Source organism: Perognathus longimembris, chromosome 17 (genome assembly GCF_023159225.1).
Source record: "Perognathus longimembris pacificus isolate PPM17 chromosome 17, ASM2315922v1, whole genome shotgun sequence".
NCBI lineage: Eukaryota > Metazoa > Chordata > Mammalia > Rodentia > Heteromyidae > Perognathus > Perognathus longimembris.
In genome coordinates, this window is record NC_063177.1 from 20,898,011 (window position 1) to 20,922,305 (window position 24,295).

The window sequence follows — 24,295 nt, forward strand, 5'->3', positions numbered from 1 at the left end:
CTGAGCTCTTCTGGCTGTGTGGCCTGGGGTCAGGGGCCCAACCTTGCCGAGTGAGTATCAGAGGTCAGGAATGTCACCCAGGCGCGCTAGGGTTGGAATGCGCTGGGACACACGCCGCGCGCAGGCTGACAAAGGGCGTGGTGGGCAGGGGTCGATCCTGGGATACACCTGGGGGACCCACGGACGGGAGCCGCTGAGCGCGGCGGGGTGGGTGGGCCCGGGCATCAAAACCACTCATTCTAGGCGGGGCTAGCTCCAAATGTCTGGGGCCTCGCCGCACACGGTGGCGGCGCGGGCATCCAAGCTCGGGGTTCTCCACAGGGAGGGACGATCGCGGTGACGCGGGAGGGAAACTGAGTCCGCCGAGGCGCGGCTGAACGCGCTCCTTTTGTCTGCCGCGTCCCCCTGGCCCCCCTCCCTCTCTCCCCCCCCCCCTCCCCGGCGCGGGGCTGCGGCGCGCGGCTGACACGAGGAGCTCCCCTCCCCCTCCTCGTCCTCGTCCTCCCCCTCCCCCCGTCCCCTCTCCTCCCCTCCCCGGCGCGGGGCCGCGGCGCGCGGCTGACTGGAGCGGCCGCCGGCGGGCGGAGGCTGCGCGCCGCAGACCCGGGCGGGCGCCGGGGCGCGCGATGGCGCTGGCGGCGGCGATGGCGCTGGCGGCGCGGGGCGGGCGGCGTGCCGGGGCGCGGCGCGCGGCGCGGGGCTCAGGCTAGCTGCGGGCGGCCCGGATGGCGGGCGGCGCGGGCTGGGCGGGGGCCCCCGCGGCTCTGCTGCGCTCCCTGCGCCGCCTGCGCGAGGTGTTCGAGGTGTGCGGCCGCGACCCCCGACGGCTTCCTGCGCGTGGAGCGCGTCGCCGCGCTCGGACTGCGCTTCGGCCAGGGCGAGGAGGTAAGGCGGCCGTGCGGGGCCTCCTCCCCGCGCCCGGTCCCCGGCCGCGGCCCCTCCGCGGCTCCCCTCCCCGCAGAACCGGGGTTCCCTGCCCGGCACCCCCTCAGCCCCAGGGCGAGCGTCACGCGCCCCTCCCGGGCGGTTCTGCCCATCCGCCGCCCTTCCTTCCCGGCCGGCCACAGCCCCACTCTGTGTTGGGGCGGGGAGGGGGGGGCGGGGAAGCTGTCCAAATCTGGCCTCGGTACCCCCGGCCCGCCCTCAGCCGGTGGAGACCCCGACCATCACACCCCGGCCAGGCCTGGCCTTGGCACGGAGCGCAGGGACAGGACGGGTGCCGGTGTCTGCTTGAGGTCAGCCCGGAACCCCGCCCAGGGGCCTGGTCACCCCCTCTTTGGGCTCCCTGGCAGGCCTGACTGGCTGGGGCCCGGTGAGCCGGAGCCAGCGTGGGGAGTGCGTGGATTCGCGTGCTGGGGACGCTTGGGGGGCAGAGCTGCGGGACTGGGATGGCAGGGTCACTGCCACCCAAGGGTGGGCTCAGGAGGTGTGTGTCCCCTTGTCAGTGTCACGCGGGGACTAGTGGCCGTGACTTGGGGAGGCGAGGGCCCTCAGCTGGCTGAGCCCCCTCCGCAGGGCTGGGGCCTTCCTCCTGGAGATAGAACCCTAAAAGCTGGAATGGCCTGGAACGGGGGAGCCTGGGTCCACTTGGTGCCATTACGTGCCCGGGACAGGTCATGTTGTCATTTTAGAACATGGGAATTGCTGGGTGGTGGCTGGATGGGTTGGTACCTCCCTGTCACCTCCGTGTCACCTGACACGTGTGAGGGGAAAATTAATTATTCCTCCCCAGGCACCAGGACACTAGGAAGCTAGCAGCATCTGATGTGAAGGCATGGTCCCCTATCCCAGGAAGCTCTCTGCAGCCCCTACCTCCTCTCATGGCTTGGCCCACCTTGATTGTCCTCTGTAGGCCAGATGAGCCCTTCCTGTGGGCTGGTGGGTACCAGCCAGGCCCCATGGAGGAAAAGCTGCCCAGCTCTGACTAGAAATCTGTGGTTCCAGAAGCAGAGCCTCAGCTATGGGTATGACCTCCAGCCTCCCAGCAGCCTCTTGCAGGAGGCCACAGTCCTTATCCACCTTCCCCCAAGCCTCACTCCCTTACCCCCAAGCTGGACAGCGCTGTCATGAGCACCTCCTCCTTCCCGAGGGACCACTCCAGAATACACCTGTTTGTCCATTACTCAGCATGGTTCTCTGCATCAGGACTCACCTGAGTTTCTCTTTGTGACAGCCCCGTGCTCTTCCCACGGGCTCTCCCCATCTCCCTTCTACTATGCTAAATACCTGCTGTTCAAAACCCCAAGCTATTTCTGTCCAGCCCCAACAAGAACCAAACCTGTGGCTTTGGGCCCAGAAGCTGCTGTTGACTGACTGTGTGACTTTTTCTAGCAGTAACAGGGGACCAGGAGCCCCTCACCATGTCACACGGAGGGGGAGGGGAAGCTGCTTTTCAGCAAGGCCCTGCGTTTTTCAGCCACACTGTTTCTGACCACAGAAAACTGCAGGGATCTTGATTTAGGAAGCTCTGCCCAGCCAAGGATATCTTTCTTATTAGACCACAGTCCTGTGTAGTTGCAGGGCTAGTTTATATGGTCCACAGCAAATTGGAATGAGGGTCATTTGAGAATAAAACTATGATGTTCTGTCCCCCAGGGATACCCTGTGTGACCTTTTCCTCATATCTTTCCAGAGCTGTTTCTGTGCTTATATGTAGCTTTCCTTGATAAATGAGATCATGCTGCATACAACTGGATGGTGACCTAATTTCTTTTTCCAGTAAATGATCATCACCTCTGTGCTTCAGTGACTTCTCGTTGCATTTAACAGGCAAACCCTCTTTCCTGATGTGGCCCCAAGTGTCTACTTTTTCTTAAAACCCACGTTCTGTTCCAGACTGTGCAGAGCTTCTAGTTGTGATGGCACTTGGGTCCCTCTGACTCTGGCATGATTCTTCCCCTTGGCTCTGCTCCCCCAGCTCTGTCATGCTCATGGCTTGTTGAGGAAATCAGGCCTGTCTGTGTCATAAATTTCTTGACTCTAAGCTTGCTCTCAACCCTTACTCATCCATCCCATTGGACTAGCTGAGAGAGCCTCAGCTCCTCCCTGTTTCCTCCCTCTGGTAGCTGCAGCGTTGGTGCTCTCTGTGTGGGAATCCAGGATTAAGGACGCAGAGCAGGACCACGGACAGGGCCCAGAGCGCTGGAGGAGGGCGTGTCTGTGGGTACACTGAGGACTGGGGAATGCAGTTGTTGTTATTGTTGTTGTTGTTGTTGTTGCAGATCTGCGCCACACAGCAACTTCACACTTGGGGCACTCAACCCGAGTGCCTGTCCCGGCAGGTGCGGCTCCCTCGCACAGTGCTGTGCACTCTGGCAGTTTCTATTTTCATTTGTTTCACCACTTGGTATCTGGGTGCTGGTGGCTCACACCTATAAGCCTAGCTACTCTGAAGGCTGAGCTCTGAGGATTACAGTTTGAAGCTAGCCTGGGCAGGAAGGTGAGAGTAAGTGAGACTCTTATCTCCAATTAACCACCTAAAAACTGGAAGTGGAGCTGTGGCTTAAAGTGGTAGAACCCTAGCCTTTAGCAAGAAATCTCAGGGATAGCACTCAGGCCCTGAGTTCGAGCTCCATGGCTGAAAAAAAAAACACAAAACACAGACATGGACATTAATTTTTCAACCCACCTGTGCAATGATGGGTAGTTATCCTTCTTTAAGGTATTGGGGCCACATTTTACCAGCTGTCCCCTGGGATCCAGAGACACCTGGGCACAATGCAGAAACAAAAATGTAGTTGGTTTCAAAGTATAAAGTAGGTAACCACGAGGCCATAGTGATTGGCTGAATGAATAATAAATGAGGAAATAATCTCCCCAATAGAAGAAATCCAGGTAATTTATATAGATAATTCTGAGGAGGCAAAGCACAGTCCATCCCCCTCTGCATAAGAGGTGCAGTGCCTGCCTTCCAATAGTGGCCATGAGACACCAGGTAAGCCCCAGCTGTGAGGCAGTCCACCAAACACTGATTAGCATCCCTCCTTCATGGCCCAGGGCATCTGGAACAAGGAGCCAGAGAAGCTGTCCTAGACAGGTACAGACAGCTTAAGGAGACTTGATGGCTGAGTGGAATGCAGGACCCCAGGTGGGGCCCTAGAGCAAGAAGAGGCTGTTAGGTAGAACTCGGGAGTTAAGTGAAGTCAAGGTTTCATTAATAATGTTATAGACATATCAGATTGGTTGTTCTGTTTTTGTTTTGCTTTTTGTTGGTCATGAACTCAGAGCCTGGGTGCTATCCCTGAGCTCTTTTGCTCAAGGCTAAAGCTCTACCATTTTGAGCCACCGGGATACTTCTGGTTTTCTGATGGTTAATTAAAGATCAAAGTCTCACAGACTTTCCTGCCCAGCTGGCTTTGAACTTCAATCTGCAGAGCTCAACCTCCTGAGTAACTAGGATTGCAGGTGTGAGCCACCAATGCCTGGCTAGATTGTTTTATGATAGTCCCCTAACTCATTGACCTAGGAAAAAAGATAAATAGAAGCCAGGTGCAGGTGGCTCACACCTGTAATCCTAGCTACTCAGGAGACTGAGATCTGAGGATTGAGGTTTGAAGCCACGCCAGGCAGGAAAGTTGGTAAGACTCTTATCTCCAGTTAACCACCCAAAAGCCTGAAGTGGCGCTGTGGCTCAAATAGAGTGCCATTGGTGAGTGAAAAGGCCAAGTGAGTCAGGCCCTGACTTCAAGCCCCAGTATACATGTGCGTACGTATACACACACACACACACACACACACACACACACACACACACACACACCACAAATAGAAGACAGATGTGATCACCATTAGGGGAGGAGTCCCCTTGCCCTCATGCCGAGTATCAATACTCTGCCTACGGCAGGGTCAGGACAGAGGTGGAAAGTGAGGGCTCTGCTTGAGCCCACATTAGCTTCTCATCCAGTGCTGCTGTTCTCACATCCTGGCCTTGCCATCCTTCATCAGGTGGGGTGAGGATGGTCCACACAGTACAGGGCTTCGGAGGGCAGAATGAGTTCATCCACGTAGAGAACTCTGCTCAGAGGCTTCACAGACAAGACCCAATGTTGCTTATGCTGCTCTTGATATTGGCCAAACATTTGTTTGAGAGAGTGGGACAGGTGCTATATGTCTTAAGCCATAGCTCCAGTCCTTTTTGCTTTATTTTTCCGGGAATTCTCACTTTCTCTCTCGTGCGTGCTTTTTTAACCCAGGGCTGGCTTAGACTGCTATCCTCCTATCTATGGCCTCCTGCCTAGCTGGGATGACAGGTGTGTACCACCATATCCAGCTGTTGGTTGAAATTGGATTGGGGGTCTCAATATTTGCCAGTTTGCTAGCCTTAAACTTCTTCTGTGCCCAGCTGTAGTCTTTTTTTTTTTTTTTTTTTTGGCCAGTCCTGGGCCTTGGACTCAGGGTCTGAGCACTGTCCCTGGCTTCTTCCCGCTCAAGGCTAGCACTCTGCCGCTTGAGCCACAGCGCCGCTTCTGGCCGTTTTTTCTGTATATGTGGTGCTGGGGAATCGAACCTAGGGCCTCGTGTATCCGAGGCAGGCACTCTTGCCACTAGGCTATATCCCCAGCCCCAGCTGTAGTCTTAATAGAAATAATGTTACTATTACCCTTAACACATCTCTAGGCTAAAATCTTTTATTTTTTATATTCAATTTGCTTCATGTATTCTTTTCTTTCTTTTTATTTATTTATTTATTTATTTTTTGCCAGTCCTGGGGCTTGAACTCAGGGCCTGGGCACGGTCCATGAGCTTCTTTTGCTCAAAAGGCTAGTGTTCTACCACTTGAGCCACCACACCACTTCTGGCTTTTTCTATATATGTGGTATGGAGGAATCGAACCCAAAGCTTCATGCATACAAAGCAAGCACTCTACCACTAAGCCACATTCCCAACCCTTCACATGTTCTTTCTATGTGCCAATACTGTTCCAGGCATGGAGAAACAGCAGGACTCAGAGCTTACGCTCTGATTGGGTAGTAGGCACAGGAGACCATCAGGACCAAAACCATAAGGTGGTGTTGAGATCCAGGAAGAATTGAGACCAGCCTGAGCTTTCCTATAATGCCACAGACATCTTAAGTGGAGCGGTCCCTCTAGGGGGAATGTCCAAAGAGGCCAGATTGAGGGGCACAGTAGGGAGTAAGGGAAGGGAGAGGTCTGAAGAAGTGGGGGAGGCATCTCTGTGGCGTCTCTGGGAGGGGCTTCGGCTTTTACTCTGAGTGGAAGCCCCAGAGAGTTCTGAGTAAAGGAGAGACTGAAGTGGGTCTTCCTGGTTTGAATGGGACCCTGGTGAGTGGTGGAGGGGAGGGAGAGGACACAGAGAAAATATGAGGGGAAGCTGGTGGCCTGGAGCAGGGTAGTACAGTAGAGAAGTGGTTGGATTTGTTTTTGTTTTGTTTTTGCCAGTCCTGTGGCTTGGACTCAGGGTCTGAGCATTGTCCCTGGCTTCTATTTGCTCAAGGCTAGCACTCTACCACTTGAGCCACAGCGCCACTTCTGGCTTTTTCTATGTATGTGGAACTGAGGAATCAAACCCAGAGCTTCATGTATACGAGGTAAGCACTCTACCACTAGGCCATATTCCCAGACCTAATGGTTGGATTTGAAAACACAGCCAAATGGAAGTAGAATGTACGAGACCTGGAGCCGAGCTGCGGTTCACTGGGTGGGAAAACAGAGGCAAGAGGAGCATGTGACCCCTCTGAGCTGCCTCCCCCAACCTCCATGCTGCTGTGGCTAGGGTGAATGGCTGAGTCAAGGCCTGTGTCCTCCCCAGCCCAGTCCTCCCCAGCCCCAGCCCTTGGATCCTCCTTCCCTTCTTCCCCAGTCATCAGGGCTCTCTGCCTACAGCAAAGAAGTATGTGTAATGGAGAAGTTCTGATTTCACAACTGGGCACAAGCCAGGTGTGGTGAAAGTCTGTAATCCTAGCTGTGTGGGAGGTAGAAATGGGAAGATTATGGCAAAAAGTTATGGACACTCCATCTCAAAAAACAAGCCAGGTCGAGAATCAACACAGGAGTCAGCAATCAAGATGATCACAGGCCCAGGACAACCTAAGCAAAATAAATCCAAAAAAGTTTGTTCTGCCTCTCAACAGAAAAGGCTAGGTACCAGTGGTGCACACCTGCCACCCTAGCTTCAGTGGGAAGTGTAAATAGGATTTCAGTCCAGACCAGTCTGGAGAAAAAAGCAAGACCCTATCTCAGGAAACAGAAAAAGCCAGAAGTGATGTTGTGGCTCAAGTGGAAGAGTGCTAGTCTTGAGCAAAAGAAGCTCAGGAACAGAAGCCCCAGGCCCCAAATTTAAGCCCCGGGACCAGGGGGAAAAAAAAAAAAGAAAGAAAGAAAGGGAAAAAAGAAATAACCAGAGGGCCAAAGCACATTGTCTTGTTGAGTGGGATAAACTCATCTGTGAAATTGAGACCCAAAAGATATACATATTCACACACACACACACACACACACACACACACACACACACACACACACACAGAGTCCACCTGCCCTTTTATCAGTGCCCCCATTAATCTTTCCCCATCCATCCACTTATCCACTTGTTGTCCCAGGATCCAGGCATCTACCTGCCCATCCATCCCTTTATTACCTGCGCAGCCCACTGACAATCTCCTCATCATCCCTCATCTGTTTGCCCACTTTTCCCCCAGCCTCCCCTCTATCCATCCAGATCTTCCATCATTGCTGCCATTCACAAGGCCAAGCACAGAGCCAGGGGTGGGACTGACATTTCCGTGGAGTGACAAGTGGCTCCATGTGGTGAAGGTGCAGGAAGGGCAGGGAGAATGTGAACTCAGGCCAGTACAGGGGCCGGATGGTGACCTCCCCTCCCTCCCCAAGGACAACACCACTCCAGCACTAGCCTGCCCCACCCCCTGTTGGCATTGACTATTTTTATGATTTCTCATGTCCCACACAGGCCATTGGTTTGGGGGAAAGTGTGGAACTGGCCTGGAAGAAGTGACAGCCAGACTTTTTTTTGGGGGGGGGGGCACTATCTTTTAGTTTTTTTGCCCAAGGCTGTACCATTTGAGCCACAGCTCTACTTCCAGCTTTTTGATGGTTAGAAATAGAGTCTCATGGGCTTTCCTGACCAGGCTGGCTTTGAACTGGGATCCTCAGATCTCAGCCTCCTGAATAGCTAGGATTATAGGCATGAGCTACTGGCATCTGGCTCAATTTAAGATTATTTTAAAGATGCCTTATATGGTGAACAGACCTCAGTTCGCCTCTCTATAACATGGTGATGAGCTTTCTGTGGGCGACTGTTTAGAGGACTGGAGATAAGCATGTGAAAGACCCTGACGGAGTTCATTGCATCATTCAGTAAGCCCCCTGTAGACCATGCCATGATGGTGTCCCTGCTGCCTTCACCCTCAAAGCACCCTTTGACTCCTTCCTCTTCCTGGTGATTTCCAAGGGCAGGGCTCCCTGGGAGGGAGCCGAGTTCCTCCTGCCACCACTGTGGTTTCCCAGAGGACCAGAATGATAAGGAACCAGAGCTGGTCACACAATCTACTGGCTGCCTTTGTATTTCTTACTCTCTCATCTTCCAGCACCAGCAAAAGCTGCAGTGACTTGTCCCAAGTCCACAAAGAATGAAGGAGCTGGGAGGTTCAGACACAGGCCTGGCTGGTTCTAAAGCTTCTTAGCTGCCTGCAAAAGCTGATATCCCAGGCATTTAGAGGTCAGGGCCAGATGTGGGGGCTCATAACGGAGGCTTCCCTGGCTTTCTGAGCCTGAGATGAGCAGAAATAGGTTTATGATCTGAAGGGTGGGTAGGTTGGGCAGGCTGGGCCTTCTCTGCACTGTGCCAAAAAGACAGGAAGTTGGACCTGAAGTGTGGGGGAGGGCAGCTGTCAGGGAGCTGTGCCCTGAATTCTGCATCTCTACGACTTCCTGTTCAGATGGTGATTAAGGAGGCATGTCTCCCAGACTCCAGTTCCTGCCAGCCACCTTCTGTAATCCTCTGCCCAAAGCTGATTCTGCTTCCTTTTATCCTGGTACATTCTCCCGTTCCTTCATAGTCCTCAGCCTTAGCTGCAGGTTCTCCCAGCCATTGAGCCGTATGGCCTAGCTAGCCTCCTGACAGCCTGCTGCTCTCTGATTTCCATCCCTCCACTCCTCCCAGCACTCCAGTTTTAGTGCCTGGTGTCACGTATACATGGTTTGAGATCTGCCTCCACAATTTAATCCTTTGTGATGCTGAGAAGTGCTTCAGTCTCCCCATCTGTAAAGTGGCTGTGCAGTTAACAACATGTATTAAGCCTTTACCACCATGGCTAGCACAGAAGGCCATAAATACCTAGGGCTGTGGACAGAGATCAAACTGAGATTCTCATTCTCTATCTTGGCCTTTTTCCATGGCATATTTGAGGCTAATGGTTTTAAGGATAAACAAGACAAGATTTCTTTCCTGATTCCTGAGAGACCTACTGACTGGGGGCAGGCATACCGAGGGAAATCTCTCCTCAAATTTTATTTTTATTGACAGGAATTGTCATATATGGTATGTCAATTGTATTGACATGTCGTGCTCCCATGTTCATACTTAAGGAATGAGCAGATTAGGCTAATGAACAGATCAAACAGCTCGCACACTTATTTTCTTGGAGAGAACATTGAGAATCCACTCTTCAGCAATGTTGAAATATGTAATGCATGATGGTTAGCTATCGTCACTCTGCTGTGCAAGAATCAATTTTGGGGGGATGGGCAGAGATGTCTACACTGACATGGGAGGTGTAAGGTATGCTGGGACAGTGGTTATATGGGTCCCTTGAGAGTAAAAAAAAAAGTAGACTGGGGGATGCGTCTGGGCACAACTGCCCTGGCAAATCTTATACACAAGGTCCCCCAGGAAGTGATGAATCCTGAGGAAGTTATGTTTGTGGCTGATACAGTTGGGATTTTATATAAAGGAAAAGGGGCTGGCAAGACACAGGCAGGCGTCTCGACTATAGCCTGTCAGGCAGGGCAGCCAGGACAGAAACAGCAAAGCGATGAGATGGACAGGTTGACACTTGCTGGGCACAGATGGCCACAGAGTTGGCCTTAAGCAACTAGAAACAGCTGTGGAGCAGAGGCACTTCCCTGTGGCCATCCTGCCCAGGTGCTTTGAGCATTGCAAAAGCCTCATTCTGCCTCTAATACTAGGAAACCTCCCCAGCGGCAGGGCCTTGCCACTTCCGATCCTCCTACTGCCCCAGCATCCCAGAGTTCCGAGTGGCACACACAGACTGGACTCTCTTCTGGACTCCAGCTTCAGAATTCTGGGCAGCCCCTGACAGGCCAGCTGTGGTTGGGCACCAGCACCTCCAGGAGCTGGAGAAAGGCAGTCTTAGGCCCCACCCCAGCCCTGGGGAATCAGCCTGCACTCAAAAGAGAGGCCTGCTGTTTCCCAGACTAACTCTGTTTCTGTCCATGTCTTCCCCACCCCATGGGGTTGACTAGGCCTCCCTGGCTGTGCCTTTTTCTCGTCATGCACCCTGCTGTTCTGTGCCTAGTCACCCATCTATAGTCACCCAGCCTCGCTGGGGACTGAGCCTGTCCAGTGCACCCTGCGGAGCTGCTGTTGACTGGGTGACTGTGAGAAGAAAGGCTGCCTGTAGGTGGCACTGTCCAGACTTGTGGCCTGGCTACTACTGAAGCCAGGAGCACAGGCACTTCTCCCTCCCCCTTGGTCTCAGCCTGGGGCCACCTCTGTCCCTGCGTTGCAGATGTTTCTTGCTTCTGCTACTGTGAAGAGCAGTCAGCTGCCACTGCCCTCCATGGCGACAGGCCAGTGTCATTAGTCAGAACAGATAGCAGGAACCCTATTTCTGGCAGCCACCTGACCTGGACAGACAGGAGCCTGTGTCTGAGAGCCTTGGGGACTTAGATCTGCAGTCAGGAAAAGACCCTAAGGGGCCATCCTAGCCCATGAAAATCCACCTGATGCCCCTCGGGTCCCTGGTCTTGTGCTCTCCCTCCTGGGCACCTATCAGGGACAGTCCCCTCCTTTGTCCACCAGACCCCTAAGCCCTCAGCAAGTGTTGAAGCGCTCCTTACCCCTCCTCCTGAGTCATCAGGGCTGCCTCTACCTGACCTTTGGTGCTTATGGTGGGTCTCTGCCTCCCTCTACTCTGTACTGCCAGCTTCAGGTGCCTGCCTACATGCAAATCTTGCTTTCTCAAGTCCTGACTAAAACCCACCCCTCACCATAGAGGAAGTACATGCTTGGCCTGCACTCCCTCCTTTTGCCTCTGCTGGTGCTACTATACTCTGTGAATCAACGTTTCCCACTAACACGCGGTTAGTGCTCCATCTTTGTTTTATCTCCCCCGCCCTCCAATACTGGTGATTGAATCCAGAGCCTCATTGTGAACTTTTTTGCCCTGCAGGCCTCACACTCAAGATCCACCACCCCCACCCCTCCCTGCTGAGTAGCTGGAATGTACAGGGATGCACCACCATGCTGGACTTAGTGCTCCAGTTCTTTAGGTCCAGCATAGTCACCTCCGCTGGGGGCCCCTCCCATGAGGCCTTCCCAGTCCCCTGGCTCTGCCTCCTCTGGGCTCCCACTGTGAGGTTTTGGGGGTAGCATCTGCTTGGAAACTGCATTCCCATGTGTTCTTTTTTTTTTTGCCAGTCCTGGGCCTTGGACTCAGGGCCTGAGCACTGTCCGTGGCTTCTTTTTGCTCAAGGCTAGCACTCTGCCACTTGAGCCACAGCGCCACTTCTGGCCATTTTCTGTATATGTGGTGCTGGGGAATCGAACCCAGGGCTTCAAGTATACGAGGCAAGCGCTCTTGCCACTAGGCCATATCCCCAGCCCCTCCCATGTGTTCTGTCTTAACCTCCCCTGGGGAACTGGGAACATTCTTTTTAGAAAGTATTAAAGGGCTTTACTGTTTTAAGTTTTTGGAGTTTAAAAATGGCTCACATTCACTTTTTTAAGTCCAGCTATTTATAGCTTGGAAGAGGAGGCAGCGGGTGGCTGCGCAGCCCCCAGGCCTGTGCCCTGTCAGTTTCCAGGCTGTCTCAAGGCCTTGCCACCACACTACGTCCTAGTACTCACAGAGGTCAGATCATTCATCCTTGGCCAGCGAAGAGCATGGGGTACTCCAGTCCAGCTCCCAGCTCTGCCCACCTGCAGAGACACACCAAGTGTGACACGCTGTCCCTGGGTGTGTGGCACTTGGAATGGTCAGCTATACACTTCTAGGCTCTTCCTCAGACTAGTTTTCCTCACTTCACAAAATGCAACAGGGCATCTGTCCTCCTGGAAGCTGGTCTGTGTCCCCACAGGGTTGAGGAACTATTTGCTGAAGGCAGGGACAGTCACACAGATTCAAGCAGAGGTCAGCCCACTTCAGAGACCACCCAAGCCTCTGTCACTTTCCCTCCTATTCAGATACCAAACAAAGCCCTGGTGGGTGGCCAGAGGATTGTGGATGAGGTAGACTCAGGCTGTGAATGAGGTGCTGCTGGTAATTCCGACATGCTGGGAGGAGTCTCTAACTGTGGCCTAGTGAAGTGGCACTGACCAGGAGGCCTTGGTTTGGGTGCTGACTGACCCATCTGGATGTCTGTACACAACTTGCTCATCCTCTTGACCCTACCTTTTACCCCACTGGCTCCTTGAGGACCGGTACTTCCCCAGGGCCCCTCCACCTTGAAACTCAGGAACCCACACATACTGAGATCAATCACAGGTGCTCTACCACTTGAGCCACACCTCCACCCCACCCTTTTTGTTAGCATATTCTATTTATTTATCTCCTCTATATATGGCACCCCCTCATTTTTGGTTAAACAGTCTGAGGATCCAAGTAGGGCAGTGCCAGGGCTCAGAAGCCCCCTCCCAGTGGTCTTCCAAGACAGAGCAGGAAGAGACACACTTCCTATAATTAGTCAGAATTACATTATACATAGGAAACTGAGGCCCACAGAGGTAGCATGACTTGTCCAAGGCCACACAGTGAGTGCATATAGGCTGACACATGGGCCAGTGACCCCCCCCCCCCCCGCACGGAGGGAGTGGGTCCTGGGGAAGCAAGGGGCAGGGTGATTGAGAGCAGAACAGGCCAACTCTTTACCTGACTAGGGTACAGGAACTGGCAGGACCCTCTTTGGAAACCCCTTCCTCACCCCTTGTGTGTGCTTGGCTTTGCTGAAGCTCGTGCCTGGCCCCCCTGCCTGCCCTCCCCTGAGAATTAATGGAGAGGACCAGTGGCTTCTGTGCCCTTTGTCCTGAGGGCTCTGGAATACAGACTCCCATTGTGTGCCCCACATGAGGCAGCCTGGAAAATCAGGGACACAAACAGCTGGAGTGTTGGGTGCTGAGGCCTCAGCCAGGACAGAGCCCCAGGGAGGGGGAGCAGAGCCAGGGCCTTGGGATTCCCAACTGCCGCCTTGCCTGCCTTGGGAGGAGCAAGGAAGGACCAGCTGTTCCCTGGGTGCCTGGGAGGACTCACTAAAGTGCTCCCAGCCCCCTGCCCAGCATGAGCTCTGTGACAGAGCCCCGTGGAGGCAGATGCTCTTTTGGTTGTTTGCTTGGTTCAGTTTGCAGTGCAGGGCCTGGCGTGTGCACACAGTGGCTTTTATTTTTGCTGTTAAAATAAAGGACAACCTCCAGCCTGCTGAACAGACCTCTGTCACCTGCTACCTGCTTCCTCCTGCTCTGTACCCACTGTGTTACCTTGAGCTCAAGGCCTCCCACTAACTGCCCCCCACCCCAGCAGGGCTCTGACTCTACCTGTTGTCCATCCCAGACCACTGGGAAGGCAGGCTAGCAGCTCCTGGTAGAACAAGGGCAGCACAGGACTGGACAGGAGCGCTTGCCTAGAACTGAGCCTTGCCACAACAACAAGTCCCAAAGCCGTGTCCTCTGCCCTCTTTACCTTTACCTCTGCCTTTTATTTGGGCTACCATCTGAAGCTGGGGTGGTTCAGTTACACCCCTACCTATCCCCCGCCAGGCCTGGAACCCTCCTGCCGCTGGAGAAGACTTCAAGTGTACAGCCAGGCTGGTTTTCTGCCCAGGTAGCAAGAAAGGCCACCCAGATGTCCAAGCATTGGAAAGGGAGGCAGCCTAGGAGGGAGTGGGGAATGGAACCCAGGGCCTCACGCATGCTAAGCAAGTGCTCTACCACCAGGCTGCACCATCAACTCCTTATTACTGTTTTAAAGTCTGTGGAACTACAGTGAGAACTCTGCTTTTGTCCCCTGAATTCATCGAGTGTTCGCCTCTCTCTTTCTCTCTCTGTCTCTGTTTCTCTCTCTCTCTCTCTCTCTCTCTCTCTCTCTCTCTCTCTCTCTCTCTCTCTCTCTCTCTCTCTCTAATTAGTCTACAGATTTATCAGTCATCAGTTTTATTTATTTATTTATTTTTGCCAGTCCTGGGTCTTGAACTCAGGGCCTGAGCACTGTCCCTGGCTTTTTACTCAAGGCTAGCACTCTACCACTTGAGCCACAGCGCCACTTCTGGCCATTTTCTATATATGTGGTGTTGAGGAGTCGAACCTAGGGTTTCTTGTTCACGAGGTAAGCACTCTACCACTAGGCCATATTCCCAACCCAGCTTATTAATCTTCCCCCCCCCCCAACTGGTAACAACAAATTTATTTCGGTATCCTGCTGTGTGACCAGGAGGTGTTTTCCGTGCTCCAATGATTGATTAATTATAACAATTAAAATTCCAGAAGGTAAACTACTGATTGTTGCTCAGAAGCATAGGTTAAACCAGCTTATTAATCTTAAAAAAATTTTTTAAATCACTAAGTGTTAGCAGCTTACGCCTATAATCCTAGCTGCTAAAGAGTCTTAGAGTAGAAGGATCAAGATTTGAAGCTAGCCTATTCAGAAAAAAATGTCATGACCCTGTCTTGAAAATAACCAGCAGATACGGGCAATCAGTGGCTCATGTCTGTAATCATTAGTTACTCAGGAGGCTGAGATGTGAGAATTGAGGTTTAATAACAGCCTGGGCAAGAAAGTCCATGAGATTTTTTTCTCCCAATAACTAGCAAAAAGCCAGAAGTGGAGGTGTGGCTCTAGAGATAGAGTGCCAACTTTGAATAAAAAAGCAAAAGGAGAACTTGGGGCCCTGAAATCAATGAAAGGAAAGGAAAGGAAAAGAAAGGAAAGGAAAGAGGGAGGGAGGGAGGGAAGAAAGAGAGAAAGAAAGAAAGGAAAGAAAGAAAGAATAAAAATCAGGCCTGAGCCAGATGCAGGTGGCTCATGCCTGTAATCCTAGCTACTTAGAAGGCTGAGATCTGAGGATATGGCTCAAAGCCAGCCCAGGCAGAAAAATATATGAGACTCTTGTCTCCAGTACTCAGAAAAGGCCAGAAGTGGAGCTGTGGCTCAAGTGGTAGAGTGCTAGCCTTGAGCACAAAGAGGCTCAGGGATAGCACCCAGACCTTGAGTGCAAGCCCCAGGGCCAGCAAAAAAAAAAAAAAAAAAAAATCAGGCTTGGGTTCATGGCACCAATAGTATAATGCTAGCCTACCCCTAAATTCATACCCCAGTACTGAAGAAAATTTTAAAAAAATGAAAAGAATGCCTATTCTCCTAGCAGGTGGAGCAGCCTAGGTGTGTGGCTGAGGCTGGTAGGTAGGTGGCGCTGCCCAGGCCCTTTATATCCTCAGTGGTTTTCCCTTTAATTGGTTCTGTTGGCTGCTAGAGAGGAATGTTGAACTCTCTGACCATAATTGGGAATTTGTCTGTTTCCTTTGCCAGTTCTATTAGGTGTGTGTGTGTGTTTTGCAGTGGTGTTATGAATTCATGCACATTTAAGGCTGTTATGTCTTCTTAGCAAGCTGACCCTTCAATCCTTCATTGTTTTCCTTGTTCCGGTTAGCACATCTTAGGTATTTTCTATAATTCTACCATTTTTCTTTTCATCGCCATCCTGATATTAATCCCATACAAAGAATATTTTTATTTCTTCTATGTTTAGTTCTGAAGTACAAGATAGTTATAAAATTCCAGGTCTTTTTTTTTTTTTTTGCAACTTTTCTTTCTGCTGAGAATTTTTTTTTGTAATTTGTTTTGTTTTTGCTGCCAGTCCTGGGGCGTGGACTCAGGGCCTGAGCACTGTCCCTGGCTTCTTTTTGCTCAAGGCTAGCACTCTACCACTTGAGCCACAGGGCCACTTCTGGCTTTTCTATATATGTGGTGCTGAGGAATCGAACCCAGGGCTTCATGTATACGAGATCAGCACTTTACCACTAGGCCATATTCCCAGCCCCTCTGCTGAGAATTTCTACATCTCCATTTATTTCAAGAGTATTCACCTTTACTTTAATCATTTTCTATCCTGGTTTTAGTCCTTAGCACCTAAACCAAAACAACACAGCAACAATAACAAAAAAATCTTTGTCTAAGGATGACAATTTCTGGGCCATCTTGGAGTCAGACTGCCTAGAGTTCTCTTTCCTCTTTTTACCTTCTTGTCAGCTTTTCCTGATTCTTTGTGTGTCAAGTAATTTTACGTAGCATCTTGGGCTTTTTGGAGGTTACGTTATGAGACTGGGTCCTCTTAAAATTCCCTCTTAAAATTGAAATGTCATTGGTTGATTTTAACTAGGAAATCAACCCAACTAGGTGGAAACCCCAGATTCTTTTTTTTTTTTTCAAATTTTTATTATCAAACTGATGTACAGAAAGGTTACAGTTTCATACGTTAGGCATTGGATACATTTCTTGTACTGTTTGTTACCTTGTCCCTCATACCCCCCTCCCAGGAACCCCAGATTCTGTCCTGCCCTCTGAGCTGTGGTTTTAAGTGTTCTATCCAGAGCCACCCCACACATACACGCTCTAGGGACCTGCTCTTCTGGCTCTGCCACCATTCTGTGCTGAAAGCCTTTGGGGTGTGTTTCAGGTCAGTTCTGGGCATGTGCAGCTCAAGGCTAGACTCAAGACTCCAAACACAACTTGATGGAATTTCCAGCTTCCTTCCTTTTTCTTGTTTCTCTTTCCAGGCAGAAAAGTTTTTCTTTTTTCAGAGTTTGCATAGCTGCTGTGGTAGAGTTCTCAGCTTTTTCCTACTTGCTTCCCCTTGGCCTTGAGCGCCTGAGCCTGGCTGGGAGGCTGAGATTGTCTCCTGAGATGTGTGGGAATAACAATAGAATCCACTGGCCAGGGGTTGTGAGATACATAAACTCCTACGCACAGAAGGCTTAAAACAGTGCCTGGCACGGTTACACTAACTCAGCATTTGCCTTGATTACTGATGGGAATGGCTAACATCCATCCAGCACTGTGGGGTGCAGAGGGCACCTCACCACAGTGAGATAAACCAGCTTATCTCCCCTGTCCAGTGGGCTGAGACCTCAGGAAAGCAGAGAGATTGGCCAGCATCTGTCTGGCGTGCAGAGCTTGAACGAGGGAGGGCAATGTTCTGCCCCGGGAGGATCTGACGGGCAGTCACTCAGACAGCTGTGTGATGGGACTCCCAGCATGGCATGTCTGCTCTGAGCTGGAGATGTGACCTAGGGGAATGAAAGGGGAAAATCAGCCCAAAGAGAAAGGTAACAGAAATAGACAGGGAAGCCTGGTAATTGGGCAGCCCTCAAAAAAGAAAGATCAATAGTTTACTGCCAGCAAACAACCAATTGCCCTGGCAGCAGGCACAGTGGCCCAGCTGTGTGTGCCTCAGCGGTGGCACTGTTTCCGTAGTCTCTGCCAGGCCCTGCCTTCTCTCCTCCCCTGGGAGCCTGAGGGGCGCCCCAGGTGCGACCTGGGTCTGCTTGACCATGCATAGTGTCTGCACCTATGGGCTGTGGCCTGGGTTCCCTGTGGGACTTTCTTTGCTATGCTCCAGGTGACCTGGGATGAGCCCCACCCTGGACTTGCCTTTTCTGCCTTGGAAAGGAAGGACTGGTCAGCTGAGTGCATTCCAGGGTGTGCTGTAGAAGGGCACTGCTGCCCAAGGGAGGGGTCCCAGCCACAGAGGGCAAAGAACTGCTTTTTTGCTACCAGGAGGATTGAACCCAGGGCCTTGCACATGTCCACTGACAGACACTTCTGGCCCAAAGCTCTTTTGATACATAGAATGCAGTGGGGCTGGGCCAACCTTTCAGAACAGATTACAGATGAGAGGCCGGCTCTGGCGCATGTGAGGCTCCCTCACCTTGCATGAGGAAGTGAAGGGCCGCAGAGAGCAGGGGATGATTCTCTGGGATCAGCAAGGCCTAGTTCAAGGTTACCTCTGCCACTATCTAAAAGTCCTGTAACTGTTTTCACCTCTCTGAGCCTCAGTTTCCTGGACTGTAAAATGGGTTGGCCTAGTAGCTACCATTCAGATTCGTGTGAATTTGTGGCAAATACAGGCTGCTGGGATCTCTTAGTAAGCCATTGCGCATGTGCTGCGGGACTTAGGGATGCTTCCAGTGTGCTTTGTTCTAGGAAGTTTGCAGGGGGCTGTCCTAGGGGGTATGTGGCATTTTTCATGGCCACTAGCCACTCTGGGACTGCCACTCTTCAATGAGCCCCATGGGAGTGGTGGTAGCAAAGGGAGATGACAGCAGGCTGGACCCCCAACAACAGCTAACTACAGCCCTAACCCAGAGTTAAGGGGTACTCCATGGACCCCCATTTATCTGCCTGTCATCAAACAAGCCTTATCCCCTGCCTGCTCTGAGCTTGCTTTCCCTAGAGGCTGGGAATAGACAGCCTGGCCCAGTGGTGTCCCAAGTCCCTGGAAGTTATGAGCCCAGGGATCACAGAATCTAGCCTGTGGGTCCCAGTGGCCTGCTACCTCCCAGGTGCATCTGCAATGGGGTCTCATTGGCATTCACTCAGCACTCTGGGTGGACTCCACCCTTGGCTTGCATCAGAGATGATTACTGCCTCGTCCTGACCTTGGAGAACCTTGGAGAACAGGGGTGACTGCCAAGAGGCTGGGGGTGCAGGGTGCCCTGGGCCTGTGCCTGCATTCACAGACTCCTCATAATGCCAGTGAAGACAAGCCTGAGGGAGAAGAGGCGGCAGCCAGCTGGGGCTGTGGGTGACAGCCCTGCAGGTGGCACCTGGGCATTGCTATTCTCAGATGCCACGTCATTGCCTGGCAGTGTCAGAGGCTGCGTGGTTGTGTGGAGGGATGGCAGCTGCAAGGCTGAGGAGGTGCTGGGTGACCAGGAGCTGGCAGAAAGCTGCCTCCTCTCTTCAATAGAATTCCTCAAGCCTTCCCCAACATCCTGCTGGGTACCGAGGGGGTGGGGGTGGGGGGAGTCCTAGAGAGGACCTGCCATGCATGGGCCTTCTGCTGTCCCTCAGCCGTAGCAGCAGAATGGAAAAGCCAGGCTGGCTGGAACAGAGGCACACAGCTAGCATGCTTGGGGAGGGACCGCTGATTGTGGGGGGGCTCTGTCAGGCTGTCTTCTGCAGCCCACTGAGTCATTCCCTAGGATACCAAGCTGCTGCAATGACCAGGACTTCTGCCCTTGCTGCAGCTGCCTTGCCTGGCCTGTGTGCATGTGACAACAGCATGGGAGGGAGGGAGAGTGGGAGGCAAAGAGGGAGATCTGCCTGGAGTAGGGCCGGAGATCAAGGCCAGGACGGGACCCTTTCCCACGTGTAGACTGAGCTCTGTGTTCTCAGAGTACTCTGTTTGCATCATCCATGGTGCAGCCGGGCAGAATTCTGGACAGAGGTGGCTGTGCTGCATCATAGTGATGGCGGTTACTGAGGGTTGTGGTGGGTGCTGGGTGCATCCACGTGACCGTGCGTGCTTGATGGCGGTTACTGAGGGTTGTGGTGGGTGCTGGGTGTATCCACATGGCTGTGTGTGCTTGATGGCGGTTACTGAGGGTTGTGGTGGGTGCTGGGTATATCCACATGACCATGTGTGCTTAGCAGCTACCAGCTGCAGTCCCAGCACAGTGCCAGGCACACAAGAGGTGCTCGGTGGTGCCTTGTTGAAAGAATTAATGAGTGAATGAATGAAGGAATGAGTGAGTGCGGGCGGGTGTGCTGCATAGGGGCTGCTGCTAAATTATAGGCAGGTTTCAAAGCAGTCTTGGAGGTAGAGCTGTGGCTCAAGTGGTAGAACACTAGCCTCCAGCACGAAAGCTCAAGGACAGCACCCAAGGCCTAAGTTCAAGCCCCAGGATGGACCCCTCCCCACCCCCACACAAGCAGTCTTCAGGAGGAAATCTCAAGAAGCTCAAGTTCAAGATGAGAGGCAGGAGGACCCAGATTTCCCCTCTCTCCGGAGGCAGAGATTGGGAGAATCACAGTTTGAGTCTAGCCCAAGGTGAAAAAGTTCGGAAAACCCCCTTCTCAGTCAATATACTGGTTCTAGTGTTGAGCACTTGTGAGCCCAGCTATGCAGTAGGCAGGATGACTGTGGTCTGACGTCTGCCCTGGCACAAACATGAGACCCCATGGGATAGCTGGGTGTGGTGCTACATGCCTGTCAGAGGACTGGGGAGACTGAAGCAGGAGGATCACAAAATTGAGGCCAACCTGGACTACATACATAGTAAGATTTTTGTCTCAAAACAAAAATTCTTGGCTGTTTTGTGGAGCCATTTATGTTCATTTATGCAACAAGCATTTACGAGGCTTCTAGTATGTACCAATCATGATATGCTACCAGCTACACAGTAGGGTCAGAAAAGACCTAGTCTTTGCCCTTAGGGAGCTTATTTTGTAAAAGAAGAACACAAATTCATCAAATTATCACCTAAACATATAATCACAAAGTGAAGACGTCACTTGAAGGACAGTTGAAGGTGCTGTAAGGCAATGTAGCATCAGCGTAGGCCCTACTTGGATGTGGGGGTCAGGACAGGCTTGTCAGAGGCAGGAAAGCTCCACAGAGGTACAAAGGGAGACCTGAAACGATGGCTCATGCCTGTAATCCTAGCTACTCAAAAGGCTGAGATCTGAGGATTGCGGTTCAAAGCCAGCCTGAGCAGGAAAGTCCATTTGGCTTATTGCCAAATACCTACTCAAAAAAAAAAAACAAAAAACTGGAAGTTTGGATTTGTGGCTAGCCTTAAGCAAAAGGATCTCAGGAACAGTGTCCAGACCCTGAATTTAAGCTCCAGGACTGGCACAAAAATATACATATACAGATAGATAGATAGATAGATAGATAGATAGATAGATAGATAGATAGATAGATAGATAGATAGATAGATATGGAGAGCAGAATTGAGGAGCTGAGTGTGCAATGGCACACACCTGTAGTCCCTATCTCAAAACCTTGAAGCTAAAAACCACCACGGCAGCAAAGCATTGGCTCTCAGCCTGCCAGCTTGGGGGCGGGGCTTGACGAGCAAACCTGCACTGAGGAACTGGGGTCTGCATTCTTCTCTTTGCCTTGACCTAAGGGATAAAGTAACCAACAGCTGCCTGCTTGTGTCCCCTCAGTCCCAGCCTCCCCATCCTAGTACCCTGAACCTTTGGGGTTATCCTTGGATTGCTTCTACCATTCCTCTTTCCTTCTCACAGGTGGAAAAATTTGTGAAGTATTTAGACCCCAACGACCTGGGGAGAATCAACTTCAAGGACTTTTGCCGAGGGGTGTTCGCCATGAAAGGTGAGGCCCTGATGTGTGTGCGCGTTGTCGGGTAGGGGCAGTCTCAGGGCTCCCTCAGGTCATGGTCACCTGGGAAACTGGCACAATTTGGGTCCATCTGGATTCCATCCGGACCCAAGACCTATGGTGGCCCTGGAAATGGACTTTGTCCCAGCTACACATGGGGCTGAGGGAGGAACCTTGGCATCCACAGCATGGACAGAGCGTGAGGGTATGGGTCCCTCTGCGCCTCTGCCTCAGATCCCAGCCTGAGTCAGGGGTGCCTGGGCGTGGGGGACAGCCCTTCCTGAACTCTCTAGTGTCTGCCCTGGAGCAAATCCACCATTGCTTTTTTCTCCTGATCCTCTCTTCTCCCTTTGGGATACCCACACTCCTAACGCATTTCCCAGGACACAGGCAGAGCTTTCAGTTGCTTTGTTTTGTGCCACTACCTGTGAACTCGGCCTCATGCTCTTCCTCAGCTTTCTTACTCACAGCTGGCACTCCACCACTCAAGTCACACCTCCAAGCCCAGCTTTTTACTGGTTAATTGAAGATAGAGTCTTACTGACTTTAATTTTTTTTGGGGGGGGGCCTGGGTTAGCTCTGAATCTGCAGATCTCCTGAGTAGCTCTAGGATGACAGGCATAGGCCACCAGCACCTAGCTGATTTTTAGCTTTAAATCCAGATCTGGGCATGCTTGACAGAGCTGAGCCCCATGTCTCCTGCTCCTGCTAGGGGGTCCTGATTTATTTTCTTCCTTACTCTTTATGGTCCCTCCTAATTCCTTCCTTTCATTCCTCCTCCTTTAATGGAGCAGGAGAAAAATCCCCGTTTCTTTTTCTTTTCCTAAATTCAGAGGTGAGTTGGGAGGAGCCCCAGGAATGAGAACACAGCCACCCTAACTAAGCGTGTTGCTTAAGTCCAGCCAGGTGGGTTTGCTGAGGTCTCCCCGGGCTGCCAAGGGGGAAACAGTTACTCCTGAGACAGAAACAGGATGCCCGTGCTGCAGCCTGTGAAGGAAGGGAAGTCCTCCTCTCTTGTCTAGTGGTCAGCCCAGGGTGGGGCATGCTCACCACGTTCCTCCAAGTCGTGGGGGGTGGAATTCTGCAGAAGGGGAAGTGAGCTGAGAAGTTGGGGAACATTGCAGGAGGCCCCCAATAAAGGTTTTCTGGTAGACTTGTTTGAGTCTTTGGGTCACTACAGACCACTTTGTCACATATAATGTTAGGCCTTTGTTCAGAGCCCAGCAGAGGAGCCACTGTTTAACCAGGAAGCGGAAGTTGGTGCCACCCTGAGGCCACCTGCAGGTGCCCTGTCCTGGACTCAAGTGTGAAGGATTTGGTGGAAGGTGCTCAGCCTGGGGAATGGGTGTAAGAGTTCCTGTGGGCAAGCGGGGAGCTGCTGTCTCCCTCCAGGAAGTCCTCCTGGCTTACCATCTGATGTGTGTTTCCTACTGGGTTAGTCCTGGTGGAAGAATGTCCAGGTGATAGGCTCTCACAGCTCCCTCTGCTCTGCCCCAAACCAGCTGCATTCCACACACTCTGGCATTGAGTGCTCAGGTCTGAGACATGGATGGAGGATGCCTGCCTCCCTCCATGGCCCATTGGTCTGGAGCAGAACAGCACCGCAGGCAAGGCTCTGACCTTCACTCCTGTCTGTCTGTCTGTCTGATCTTTCTGTCTGCCTGTTCACAGGGTGTGAAGAACTTCTGAAGGATGTCCTGTCTGTGGAGAGTGCGGGGACCCTGCCGTGTGCACCCGAGATCCCAGACTGCATGGAGCAGGTAAGAGGTGCTGCGGCTCCCCTGGGCTGGGCTGGGCCTTCTTGCTCTTCTGGCTTCTGTGGGAGAACCCAGTTCCTCCCTCTGGCATCAAAGCCAAGTAAACAGCCTTGGAACAAGTGCAGTGAAGCCTGGTAGGAAGTGACTGCCCAGCCTGTGAGAGCAGGGTCACCACCCAGAGCCTCTGCCTCTCCATTCCTGGAGGGGGAACAGCGGGCTGGAGACCAGGTGGGTAGGACCCATGTATTCCCTGCGCTCCTGGGCTGAGAGACTCCTGTATGCTTTGAATTCTCCAATTCTCTGGCTCTAAGCAGTGTCTGGGGCTGACACTTCCCAGCGTTAGTGCCGTCAAAGGTCAGGTCCGTGGCTCCCCCACATCACACACAAGCCCCAGTTCGCCCTGTCTGACTCCAGATTCAAGGTTCCTACTCCACCCATCATTTGTTCTTCACTGGAAGAACCCAGGATGACGCTGTGCTAGTGAGCAGCACCTTGTAGTACCAAGCGCAGCTCAGGACCTGGCCTGTGAAGGGGGTGCTAGATGCCTCCCCTGATGCATTGCCCACCAGTCTTGGCTGCCCAGCATGCCAGCAAGCTTGCCTGCCCCACACTCGCTGCATTGCTTTTTTCAAGAGTTTTTGTTACCAGGCTCCAGCCTCCTCGGTCCCCTGGAGGAGGACAGCTGGTAAGCTGGGATATTCCTAGCTTCTCAGTCCACATGTGGGCTTGTGGGCCCCCAGCCCCATTCTGTAAGGCATCCTGCCTTGAATCACTACATTAGCATCAACGCCGGTGTGGACAAAAGGGGTTGTTAGGAATAAAAGCCATTCAGAGCAGGAAGTCCCAAAAGTCTTAGGAAATATTATACCATAGTCCTCATGACTTCATTCTGCCATTACCATTGCCAAATGGCGTGTTGGGTTGGATTTAAAACTCTGAGCTGTTTTTCTCACACTTGTAACTCCATCCTACACAGAAACAGTTAA

At 52.2% G+C, this 24,295-nt stretch overlaps 1 protein-coding gene across 1 annotated transcript in view; it reads left to right on the top strand.

Moving 5' to 3' along the window:
- The first annotated feature begins 725 nt into the window (after positions 1-725).
- Rab11fip4 (RAB11 family interacting protein 4) overlaps positions 726-24,295 on the top strand; it is a 91,530-nt gene continuing 67,960 nt past the window's right edge. Inside the window, 4 exon segments of the mRNA XM_048365045.1 lie at positions 726-818; positions 820-885; positions 21,459-21,546; positions 23,224-23,312. Coding sequence (XP_048221002.1) covers positions 726-818; positions 820-885; positions 21,459-21,546; positions 23,224-23,312 — 336 coding nt within the window.